At 41.1% G+C, this 12,706-nt stretch overlaps 2 protein-coding genes across 2 annotated transcripts in view; one reads left to right on the top strand and one right to left on the bottom strand.

Annotated features, from left to right (window-relative positions):
* The window catches only part of LOC143724303 (cadherin-2), a 122,158-nt gene that overhangs the window by 14,218 nt on the left and 95,234 nt on the right, over positions 1-12,706 (bottom strand). The window contains exons 13-14 of the mRNA XM_077217301.1: positions 3,956-4,189; positions 3,638-3,777 (exon numbers count right to left, since the gene is read on the bottom strand). Coding sequence (XP_077073416.1) covers positions 3,638-3,777; positions 3,956-4,189 — 374 coding nt within the window. The remainder of the gene's footprint in view (positions 1-3,637; positions 3,778-3,955; positions 4,190-12,706) is intronic.
* LOC143724321 (transcription factor Adf-1-like) lies at positions 7,426-8,663 on the top strand. Its single transcript, XM_077217325.1, has 5 exons — positions 7,426-7,555; positions 7,701-7,852; positions 7,888-7,942; positions 8,067-8,159; positions 8,539-8,663. Exons 1-5 carry the CDS (start codon positions 7,426-7,428, stop codon positions 8,661-8,663), a joined length of 555 nt encoding a protein of 184 aa, XP_077073440.1.

Consider the following 12,706-nt stretch of genomic DNA (forward strand, 5'->3'; position numbering starts at 1 on the left):
CAGCGAAAAGGAGAAAAAGAAAAGCAGATTCTGCTGGAGGGAATGGTTGGGGGGACGCGGGGAGCAAGGATTGTGTTCTGCAAAGAGAGTTGGGGTAAATAAATAACTTTGTAATGTGCTGCTGCTCAAGCAAATGTTTGTGGTTTGTGTCTGTTTGATATAACTGTAAATATATCTATTAAAATACTATTATTCTGGTCTATAACTCCTCCCGCTGCTCTATATCTTGCTCTCTCATTGGCTGTCGGTCATCAGCGATGTCATTTTCAGTCAGGACACATTCACAGAGCAGGATTTTGATTCGCCGACAGATCTAGATATTTAGCATGTCAAATATCTCACGGCGCAAAGGACTCGTCTATGATTCTCTCAGATCGCGTCTTTGATAATTCACTCTGCTAAAATTGTGCAGTGAGAACTCTGCATTATCTGACCCATTATCTGACCCAGTGGCACACTCCATGCGGTAAGGACGCTCTAGGCTTCAAACAGGTGTTCAGCACACCCCAGCCCAGTGGGGGAACAGCTACTGGAATCTGACTCTGTGCCGTTACCACTCCACACAACTTCATGACGTTCAAACTGTTAAGGTGAAATTTGGTGCCTGAGGTAAAAGGAGGGAGGAATCATCTGATACACTCATATCTAGACCTTAGGTGACGTGATCAAAAATCACTACGTCCTCAGTACCACTATTCACATTCACTATTAATGTTCTCAAATTGTATACAATATAAATATATCTTCTTAAGTCATATTGCTGACATTTAAAGGGCCCCTATTATGGATTTTTGAAAATGACCTTTCATGTAGTGTGTAACAGCTCTAGGTGAATGAAAAATGGTAAATGGTAAATGGACTGCATTTATATAACGCTTTCACAGACCCAATGGCCACCAAAGCGCTATACATATTTGCCTCGCATTCACCCATTCACTCACTCATTCACACACCGACGGCGGTGTCAGCCATGCAAGGCGCCATCCAGCTCGTCGGGAGCAGCTGGGGTTAGGTGTCTTGCTCATGGACACCTCGACACTTGGTCAGGTGGAACCGGGGATCGAACCACCAACCTTTCGGTTTGTAGACAACCTACATGAACCACTGAGCCACTGTGAGTTTTAAATCTGAAAGTGCACCGTATATAAAGTTATTGTCTTTCAAAAGTAAGAGTCGACTCTGAGTCAATGAAATGAATCGTTTTTCAAACGAGTCATAAACCGTTTCGTTGTGATTTCAAGACGTAACATTAGCATATTGCCCGTCCACATATTGAACCTGAAAAACACTGCCTCTGATTCCTGTGGATACTGGATAGCATCATATGGAGAAGACGCTGTGCTCTACAATATGAAGGTAGGCTAAAGACTCATCTCTTCCGTGAGCACTTAACATAAAAAAAAATAAAAAAAATAAAAAATTCTTGAAATCTTCGCTTGTCTGGTTTATGCTACTCTGAGCAATGTTTGAACTTTGTATTCTGAGCACTTCTTGCGTTGTTTTTGCCTCTCCACGATGACTCGCTTGGTTTAATCCTCAAATGTAAGTCGCTTTGGATAAAAGCGTCTGCTAAATGACTAAATGTAAATGTAAATGTAAATGTAAGACAGTTTTTTTTCACTGCCCAAGGACGAGCATGTGAAGAATCAGTGGTTAAAGTTCATCTTTACCACAGCAGAATAATCCTGAACTTTTCCTGTGTGCCCTTTATTTTACTGACGACTGCTTCTCAAATCTCGGAGTTCAATGCAGGATTCGCAAACCGCTTACTCTTGAAAGATGGTGTTAAAAATACTAAGTTTTGAGTTTTATATTGTGTTGGTCTCCTGCTAACTGGCTAACATTATTACTGTCTTACTGAAATACTTCTGCTGATCAGTTGTGGGCCACTATTACCTAAAACTGTGTCTATTAATGCAGATTGTCTGTCCTTCTCACTACTTTGAGGAAAAATTAAGCATGGAGCAAGTCAGATTTGTTTTACCAACGTTTATGTTACAATCATTCACTCTAGAGCTCGGCTAATGTACGCACTGTTATTGATGTACTGTTGTGTTCACCGCATTAAATTAGAAAAATACTCAGTAAATATATAAGTACAAGTAAAATAATCGATTTGTTGATGGACATGCACTTTTTAATGCTGATGCTGAGGAATTACAGTTGCAACATTTCATAATGTTCTTCAAACTGAGTAGTGTATCACTGAGAAAAGTCCTGCTCGAGTTGTGCTTGCTATGAAGGTTCGGGTTGAATAACTAGTTCTTCCAGTGTTTCATCATCGCACTCGCATTGATATGGTCAAATTGACGTCATTGTTCGTTACTGTGTTTAGTTTACGGTGTAGGAAGCTTCAAGACAGTTAACGTTGTTTTGGTAATGGGCGTTTTTTTTTCGACGCGCTGTACGCGGTAGACCAATCACAACAGACTGAGCTGTCTGGCCAATCAGAGCAGAGTAGACCAATAACAACAGACTGAGCTGTCTGGCCAATCAGAGCAGAGTAGACCAATCACAACAGACTGAGCTGTCTGGCCAATCAGAACAGAGTAGACCAATCACAACAGACTGAGCTGTCTGGCCAATCAGAGCAGAGTAGACCAATCACAACAGACTGAGCTGTCTGGCCAATCAGAGCAGAGTAGACCAATCACAACAGACTGAGCTGTCTGGCCAATCAGAGCAGAGTAGACCAATCACAACAGACTGATCTGTCTGGCCAATCAGAGCAGAGTAGACCAATCACAACAGACTGAGGTGTCTGGCCAATCAGAGCAGAGTAGACCAATCACAACAGACTGAGCTGTCTGGCCAATCAGAGCAGAGTAGACCAATCACAACAGACTGAGGTGTCTGGCCAATCAGAGCAGAGTAGACCAATCACAACAGACTGATCTGTCTGGCCAATCAGAGCAGAGTAGACCAATCACAACAGACTGAGCTGTCTGGCCAATCAGAGCAGAGTAGACCAATCACAACAGACTGAGCTGCCTGGCCAATCAGAGCAGAGTAGACCAATCACAACAGACTGAGCTGTCTGGCCAATCAGAGCAGAGTAGACCAATCACAACAGACTGAGCTGTCTGGCCAATCAGAGCAGAGTAGACCAATCACAACAGACTGAGCTGTCTGGCCAATCAGAGCAGAGTAGACCAATCACAACAGACTGATCTGTCTGGCCAATCAGAGCAGAGTAGACCAATCACAACAGACTGATCTGTCTGGCCAATCAGAGCAGAGTAGACCAATCACAACAGACTGAGCTGTCTGGCCAATCAGAGCAGAGTAGCTCGCGGAAAGGAGGGATTTAGAGAGATTGATTCATCTGACGAGTCGTTTGAGAATCCTTGAAAATGTGATGCTGTGCAAATGTATATTATGAGAAAATGTAAGTTTTTTTTACATTTAATGCACGTAAACATGTTGTTGGAGACTCAAAAACATCATTAGGAAACTTTAAAATAGCATAATAGGGGCATAATAGGGGCACTTTAAATATGCCACCCTACTTTATAATATTGATTTTGAAGGGTCACCCCTCTGATGTTTTTCATTACTGTAGTACCAAGAAAAAGGAGCTACATTTTTTTAATTCAAATCTTTTTAGTTTCAAATGAAGTTAGTTAGAGGACAGTACCTGGTCTTCCTCGCCCCCTCCCTCTTCATCATATTTCAGGATGTTGTCTCTGATGTCCTCCTCTGGGTCAATCAGCAACTGCTTGGCCAGTCGTTCTTTATCTCTCCTTTTCATCCACACAACGACCAGCAACACAAGGACTACACACAGAGAAACTTATTAATTCAAATGGAACAAAACATTTATTTTCCTTTTCAGCATCGACATCTTTACACAAAGACTACTGAAAGGGTTAAGCTCAAGAAAGGTGTTTTGCTTTGTGACAATTATTTAAGACAATTATGCAGATCTACCCTGCAAATGATCATTGTGACTCACTGAGGAGGCTGATGATGCAGAGCAGGAGGGTAATAATCAGTCCTGTGCTGATCCCAGAGGTCATGATGCGCTCCTGGTCTGTGCAGTCTCCATTACCATCACACTGACAGACCTTCACTCGCAGATACGAGGTGTTGGACAACGGCATCTTACCAGAGTCTGTGATTATAATGGGAATCTTGTAGATTCCATTCTCCAAAAAGTCAATTTTTAGAGCGAGTTGTGCATAATCACCTAGGAAATGGATTTAAAGAGTATTTACAATATTTTAAATTATTAAAATGTATTTATCTGCAGGTGAGTTATTTGTGTTATTCAGAAATTAATAAAAGTGTCTACACTGGAAGTATCCATGATAGTATTTACTGTGTGCCATTTTATTGAGGAGCAAAATGTATATCTTTTGCTTAAGTGTGCCAGTAGAAAATATCAGTTTACATTTCCAAACACTCCTTTTTGCAATTAATTGTAATAATTTGGTAATATTTTTGTGTAGTCCCCACAGATATCTAATATCCACATCACTGACTTACATGAGACTGAAAAAACTGAGACAGACTAAATCCATAAGAACTGTGGAAACATCTCCAAGATATTTAGAGAAATCTACCAGCAAAGCTTACTCAAAAAACTCCACAACTGTACGTAAGACAAAAGTAGTTTTAAAGGCAAAGGATGGCCATACCAAATTTTTATTTGGTAGTAGAAATTCATAGAAGTTCTTTCTTCATCCTCAGAGCATCTTCTTTACCGCATTTCTTTCACAATTGCATTAATTGTTTTACGTAGGCACGTTCTGTTGGATTTTCTTTTTCACATAGCAGTGAAATTGTCTACTCCATTTATGGTCATACAGCTAAAAGCAATACTTCATTCAAAAGTGTAAATTGACTTTTTTTACATGTGTCCACTTACAATCAAAACAAAACATTGTGCTTTTGTAAAATAAAGAAAACAAACGGTGTGCTTTCTGCCATCTCGATCTTCGGGAACTTTTTTTCTGGATTACAAAACAACGTTACAAAAATGAAACAAAACTCAGCAAATACTTGTCACAAATGTGACATTCTTTTTTTTCATTGTGCTCACTTTCTGTTTGCTCATTTTCAGTCTGAATCTCATTCACCTGGCCCTTGTTAATTAACTCATTATCTCCCTCATTTAGTTCTAGTATAAGTACTCCTGTTTTGTTCAGTTAATTGTCCTGTCTCGTAAATCTCCTGTTTGTTTTATTAGTGGAATTTTCATTTAAAGACTATTTTGAGTATCTCCTTTATCATGCTCTTTTGTTATCAGCCACCTACCGTGACAACAAAGACATGAGCAATATATCTATAGAAACATTTAAGCTTCTACTTGTAAATGAAAACAGATATTCTCTATTTATTTAATCGGTATGAAAAGAGAGAGATGTCAATCGTTCTTGTGTGAAATCATTACCACTAATGCGAACACTACGTGTGCTATTCGAGTGGTAATGATCGGATAGCCTGGCTAACGTCAGACTGAATCTCATTGAGACGTGGGTCTGGGAACCATATGTTCATTTTCACATATTTGAGGTTTACGAATGCCCAGAACCGTTTATTGGGTGCTACGAATGTCTATCAAATGCGCCTGTATGTAGCTCATAGCCATCGTTTCAATTATACCAGATGACGTATGTAGAGCGACAGAAATTAGACGAGGAAGAAGACGATGGGTCAGATATTTAACTAAACTACTTAGAACAATATCTAAGGCTGCATCGAAAGGTAACTTCACGTCTGCTGCCATGTTGGATCCATTTTGGGATGCAATAAGCAATAATCCTGGAAGAATTTACCTCAGAAGAAGAGCGTGACGCTGGTTATGGTTTCATTTTGAGGAGCGATTTGATTCAGCCGAGGATTTAATTTCTGATGAGTTATTTATTCCTACTAACATTAGTAACCCTAACATTCTACCCGTCACCAGCCCCTTTGACGACGAGACCCTGAAGTCACTGTTCTGGATCGGGGAGAATTACCATCACCCTGTAGACCTCCCAGTCACCTCTGGGCTGAACTGGAGGTACGCTATCATCTGGTGTCTGGAGAGTGTATATCCCCGGTCCAGAATACAGCCGGACCCACGATCTGTTCCACCACAGAGGAAACACGCGAGCGTCCTCAGCCACTTCAGCCAGTGCCCGAGGAGAAGTGGCCAGCGCTGACCCTCGCCCCGGAAGAGGAGCCCCCAGTGAGTCTAACTAGGGGTGTGAGCCCACAACATCCGTGACCGAGGGCATACTGGTGGAAATAGAGACTGAGGACTTGCTGACTGACTTCAATGCGGAGGTATCGTCTCCCACTCCATTTCGAATTCTTCATCGCTGTTCCTAGACAGGGCTATGGATTTTATATCTGTTTCATCTGAACCTTCATCGCTGTTCCTAGACAGCACCATGCACTGTTTGAACTTTTTATCTTTCTTATGAGCCTTCATCGCTGTTTTTAGACAAAATAAACATCTAAAGGCCAATTTTGTGTTACTAAAACCCTTCTGGCTCACACTTGCACACACTAATCTAATCATCACACCTGTGTGTTATTTCACTATACCAATGCATTTCTCACTTTCCAAACCACCACCAGAATATCTTTGGCAATATTCTAAACAAATAGAGTCCAAACAAGATGGAAAAAGATTGAACTGTTATGCATTCATTCATTTGTACTTGAACGGCTGGAATTGTGTAAGATATTGCGTTACAAACAGCTGGCACTGAGAATACTTATTTCTCTGAATAAGTATGAAATGAATGTGTGTTGTTTACATCAGTTAAGATTTCAAAACATAGTTATGAATGGATTTGGATGGATCATTGTGGCTTTTTTTTACCCACTACTGCTGCATCCGGAGCTCCTTAGGAATTGTTATGGCAGTTACAAGCCAACATCCTAAGATTTAGTCTCTAGATGGGTGAAGGGCAGAAACTGCATGTGGACCAATCAGAAGTCCTGTCCTTCCCAGGCTTGGTATTAGAGTTCTTCTTGTTTGGCTTTTGTTTTTGCATCTTTATCTGATGGCATTGGACAGTTTGTTTGTGTTATGGTGCGTTCACACCGGACGCGAATAGCGCGTCAGGCGCGAGTGATTTCAATATTAAGTCAATGCAAAGACGCGTTACGCGCGTAAAAAATTCCTGCGGCGCGAATGAGGCGTAGAGCGCGGCGCGGTAGACGCGAATTCGCCTCATTCGCGCGTCAAGTTGGCGCGAATGGCGCGAATTAAGCGTATGGGGCGTTAAGCGCGTTACGCGCGAATGATTTAGTTAGTGCTATTTGTGCATTCACGCGTTTGACGCGAATTCGCGTCTGCCGCCGGAGTTGAAAAATCTGAACTTCTGCGTCAATTCGCGCCGCGTTAACCAATCAGGAGCCTGCTTGCTTCACGTGGCATAAAGTGACATAGCATAACAAACTCCCGCTCGAATTCATTCATTCCAAATGGAGGAGAAACTTATTTTAGCTGTGAGTGGTCAACCGGAGTTATTTGACTCGAGTTCTTACTTTTATAGAGACAGGAACAAAAAGGACCTCGCTTGGAAGAAGATTAGTGAGGAGATTGTACAACCTGGTACGTTGTAAAATATACAAATTTCACTTTTGAGTCACGTTATTGAGCTAACGTTACTAATCAGTTAGCAAGCTGCCGTGCTGCTAGTTTACAACTATTTTCCCGCAAATATACAACTGCTTTTCAAGATAATGTGTTTATTCAGATGATGTCTGCCGTAAAAAGTGGAAAAGCCTCAGGGACACGTACCTGAAGGAGAAGAGGAAGGAGATGGAGAAGAGGAGTGGGTCAGCAGCAGGGTCTGGGAAGAGGTGGAAGTTTTCTCAGATCTTGGGATTCCTCGACGAGAAACGACAAGTAACATGGAGGGGGTCGAGGCCCGGATCGGAGAGGACAACCACCTCGAGGACCAGGGACACCCCGAACAATCAGGGGAGACAGTGACAGGTGTGTTTCTAATATAGACACATTACGAGGCATATATGTTGTCATGTTTACAGATGAAAAAAATTTAATCTCTCTGAGTATTGTTACCAATGTGTCGTATTAACATTTAATATTGTCTTGACAGAGCCATATCAGAGTGAGGATGGGCAAAGAACCCCATCTTCTGCTCCTGTCTCCCCAGTCCCTGGTCCCTCAGCCCCTGCTGCTGAACCTAGAGGTGTGTGAAGGCAATAGTACAAACAATATTTCAACATGTTACATGCACGTTTTTTGTGAATGCAGACACAAATCCATTGCAGTCTATGCAACCAATCATCTGCATACATTTTAACTACTGTTCATTTGAATGTTTATCTACGTATATGTCTGAAGTATAACTTTAATTACTTAATATATGTTAAAGCAAGTTCAAAACAATATCACACTTGCATTTAAGCACTGTCTGTCACTCACAGGCACATATATTATTCTCACAATATCTAGACAATTTTGTCGTTTAAATGCAATTTTTTAAACCTTCACTGTGAGAATGAAAATCAGGTATCATCTTTCTGCCTTCTCATTGCACCATGTGTTGTATTTTTTTATTTTCACAGGCCAACAGAGGAGGAGAGCTCGATGTTCAGGGTGGACCTCGATGAGGCGGCGGTACATCCTCCACTGTGAGGAGAGGATGCCAAAGGCGTTCTCCACCACCAGCCTGGCTCTGGAGAGGCGGTAATTGAAGACACGCCTCTCTGGAGGAAGCGTGCGTCCAGGGAAGGGCCGCATGAGGTTCCTCCGCAGCGGGAACGCCTCATCAGCCACGAAGACATGAGGCTGGGGTCCTCTGTCTTCAGCACCAGGTAGAGGGTGGTCAGGAGGCAGATGAAGAGTGCCAGCCCGGAGAGCCTGTCCAAAGGCGGAGTTTGCCAGAATCCCACCGTCACTGGTTCTGCCGTACCCCCCAACATCGATCACCCGGAAGCGATACTTCGCATCCACAACTGCAAGCAGAACGATGGAGAACGTTCCCTTGTAGTTGTGGAACTGGGATCCTGAGTTGGGGGGTGCCTTCAGCACCACATGCTTCCCATCCACCGCTCCAACGCACAGAGGGAAGTTCCACCGCTCCTGAAATCCCTCTGCGATGGACCTCCAGTCATCGGTGGTGGGCACAGCTATGTAGTCCTCCACAAGGCAGTCCCAGATGGCAGTCACTACCTGGGCGACGATCTGGCACACTGTGGAGACACCAACCCGGTAGCTGGACGCTATCGTCCTGAATGAGTCCCCAGTGGCAAGAAACCTAGAAAACATTGTTATAAATATTATTACAAGTACACTTGTAGTTACACATTAAACTATACAATCAACAGGTATACTATTAAATGGTTTATGGTATATTAAAATGGCAATAATCAAGCATGACATATAGACAATAATCAAGAACTACATATTGCTTACAGATATATTTAATTTCTAGGTTAATGTCTGTATTTGCTCATAACGGTGGTTATAGCAGTTAACTCAGTATCACTAGAAAGATTACTGTGTTTATACAGAGAAACATGACAGTATCACGTATGCCAAGAATATTTTAATGTCTAGGTTATAGCAGTTAACTCAGAATCTCTATAAAGATCACTGTGTTTATACAGAGAAACATGACAGTATCACGTCTGCCAAGAGAATATTTATGTCAGTTAACTGAGTATCACTAGAAAGAGCGCCAACCGTACCACAGTTTAAAAAAAACATTGATAGCATATGTTAGCATATTGAATATTCTGTATTTAAAATATCATATACATTTACTAACCGAAGACAGATGGACAGGCGCTCCGCAGCCGGGATAGAGCGCCTGTAGTTGGTGTCCTGGAGGGTGATCCTCGCTCCGATGCGGGACAACAAGTCATCAAACTGGGCGCGGGACAGGCGGAAGTACCGCTGAAAGCGGCCGTCATCCAGGCGCAGCTCCTGGAGCAAATGGTGAAACTCGCCGAACTGGGTTCGCCTCCGAAGGGTCTGGTGGACCCAAATACGGCGATGATGATCCCTACGGCGCTGTTCTGTTCTCCAGAGCAAATACAGAGCGGTGACTCTCTCGATAAATGACCGATCAACAACAGACATCTTGTAAAAAGATGGCCGCCAACGGGGTTCGAAACTTTTGCCTCTGACGCGCGTGACGCGCGTAAATTTCGCTTCAAACTTTTGTTTTTTACGCGCGTCAGTTTCACTCTTGACACGCGAATTAACACAAAGTGGTCAAGCGTCAAACTAGACGCGGTAGACGCGAATTTGACGCGCTATTCGCGTCCGGTGTGAACGCACAGTTAGTGTTAGTGTTTGTGTTAGTCCACCAAGTCCACCAAGATCCAATCCGGACAGAGAGGGGCCCGACCATAAACTGGGCCATGGAATGTGCTGTTCACTACAATTATTAATAAGTGGTATGCTATACAATATATATTTGTATATCTGTATAATCATCTTTTTAATAGTGATTAATAGTTTACACTTTAGATTGGGGGATGCAAAAAGTGTTGTAAATATTTGTATACACATACAAGTAATTTGTAACAGGTAAAAAAGATCTGCAAATGATGTGTAACACATTTAAAAGTGATGAACTGTTTACACTTTAGATTAGGGGAAGCAGAAAGCTTTGTAAATGATTTATTCATGCATTTACACATAATTTATAACAGGCGTTGAACACTTTGTAGTTTGTACTGCAGTGTAAGTGTTGACTGGTGAGGGTATAGACAGCTGTCTTCACTGACATACGTGCACTCTTTAACTGCTTCAGTGGAAGGTCAAACCGGTTCACATTATCACCAGATCCCACTCACTCCACACAGAACACAAGTCTGTGCTGATGAGAGAAAGGATTTAACATAACCCACTGGAAACACCTGACTGTAAGTGATATATAAATGTTTATCGACTTCAAAACAATTAAATTAGTCTTCTTAAAATTACTGCTTTATCACACCTGCATGTTTGTGCTTTTGAAAACAGACAAGCTTACAACTTAAATATACATCAATAAATTATATGCTGATTATATACTAATGGTTTATTCATCATTTGTTCATGAAGAAGCATTGTTTATTGAGATGATACTAAAACAATTTTGACAAATACCTTATAAGTGATAAATAATGTATAAGCTAATCAACCATCTACTATTGAACAGTTTGACATTTCATGATTTACTTTATCAACCAGTTACTTTATTTCTTAGTGTTGTGTTAGTAATCTAAGTATGTTTGCCCAAATGTGTTGGTATGGATATGATGATGATGATGATGATTTATTTGTCCTCAAGAGGAAATTTGTTTACACCATAAATGCGTACACAATACAAACACACATATATAACATATTAAGAACGTCAACATATAAACATCTACAAAAAACAAAAAAAACAAAAAAACAACTAGAGAGCATACCTGACGTATCAAACGCTGATTTCCTATGTATTTAGAGCTTGTATAGATACAAGAACAAAACTCTTAATAAACTTGGCCTTCCTACACATCGGTAACCTTTACCTGCGGCCAGAAGGCAGAAGGATAAAATACTTGTAAAGTGGGTGTTCTGAGTCATTTAAGATTTTTTGTGCCTTTCGCAACGTGAATGTCGAGACACTATCCGACAAATTGGGGGTAGGGATACCATTAATTTTACTTGCTAAATGAGTTATCTTTAAGAATTTGTTCTTGTTAGTAACTGTAAGCATATGAAAAAAAACAAATGGCCCCATAAGTAAGGACCGGCTCAATAATACTACGATACAGAAGCAAAAGAAGACGTGGCTGAACAGACAAGTGCCTAAGTTTACGAATAGCTGTCAGTCTTTGTTGACAGTGTTTGTAAACCCCTAGAGTATGCTGGTTAAAATTGAGATTTTGATCCAAAATAATGCCAAGATATTTGAAATGCTCTACTCTCTCAACTATCTCTCCATCAATGAAAATGCTAGAAGCATGGATCTGTGTTTTTGAGATGCTAAAGACCAGTTCCTTAGTCTTTAAAATATTGAGGTAGCTAACATAAGCACTTGTTGGGCAGGTTCGTTAGCTTTGTTTGCACTGAAATCCGTGTGAACATAACGTTAGGTGGATAGACATGTCCAGATGAAGGGATAAAGTTCGGCTTTTTGGAAGAATCAATGCTACTCTATCTTTCTTACGAGAGTAAGAACAGTAGTAAAGCTGCTTTTATTGTATGTGCTATCTGACTAGCTCCAAATACTCCATGGTGTTGATGGACGCTGATGAGACGGGCGCGTTCACAGAAAATCTGTTGCACACGCACTGACGAGCACGAACTCGTTGGAGGGTATTCGTTGATAGTGGGGGAGGGACATGAGAGTTGTAGACATTATCTCTAAGTCCACTCAATCTGCCAGACTTGCCGACTGCAGCTTTAAGTAATTGGGATTGAACTTTTTTATTACATATCAAATTCATAACAACTTAGTTATTTTATCATTATCATTTTAAAACTATTTTCCGCTGAACTATTCCACAGACCAGCACACCCTTTGCAGCTCCAGATAACTGTTTAGTAAGTCTTTTAGTATTAACATTAATTGCTTTGGAGAGCAATTTTACTTTTCTCCTCTCAATGGTCTCAAAGATTAGAAACATCACAAGCTTTGATGAGACTTTCAAATTTAGATTTAAATATAAAATGCATAGCAATCAAATGGTGTATTGAAAAATATGTATTAACTGTGCAATACATCTAAAAAAGATTGTGGAATCTACT

This window comes from Siphateles boraxobius, unplaced genomic scaffold, assembly GCF_051911475.1.
Source record: "Siphateles boraxobius isolate OS27281-9 unplaced genomic scaffold, OSU_SipBor_1 72, whole genome shotgun sequence".
In the NCBI taxonomy this organism is placed as follows: Eukaryota; Metazoa; Chordata; class Actinopteri; order Cypriniformes; family Leuciscidae; genus Siphateles; species Siphateles boraxobius.

What these genes read in the sequence shown, in the direction of transcription:
- LOC143724321 (XM_077217325.1), top strand. Translation starts at nt 7,426, where the DNA reads ATGGAGGAGAAACTTATTTTAGCTGTGAGTGGTCAACCGGAGTTATTT. An exon ending in TGAGGAGATTGTACAACCTG is followed by an intron (nt 7,556 to 7,700) that starts GTACGTTGTAAA and finishes GTGTTTATTCAG; the next exon opens with ATGATGTCTGCCGTAAAAAG. An exon ending in ATCAGGGGAGACAGTGACAG is followed by an intron (nt 7,943 to 8,066) that starts GTGTGTTTCTAA and finishes TTGTCTTGACAG; the next exon opens with AGCCATATCAGAGTGAGGAT.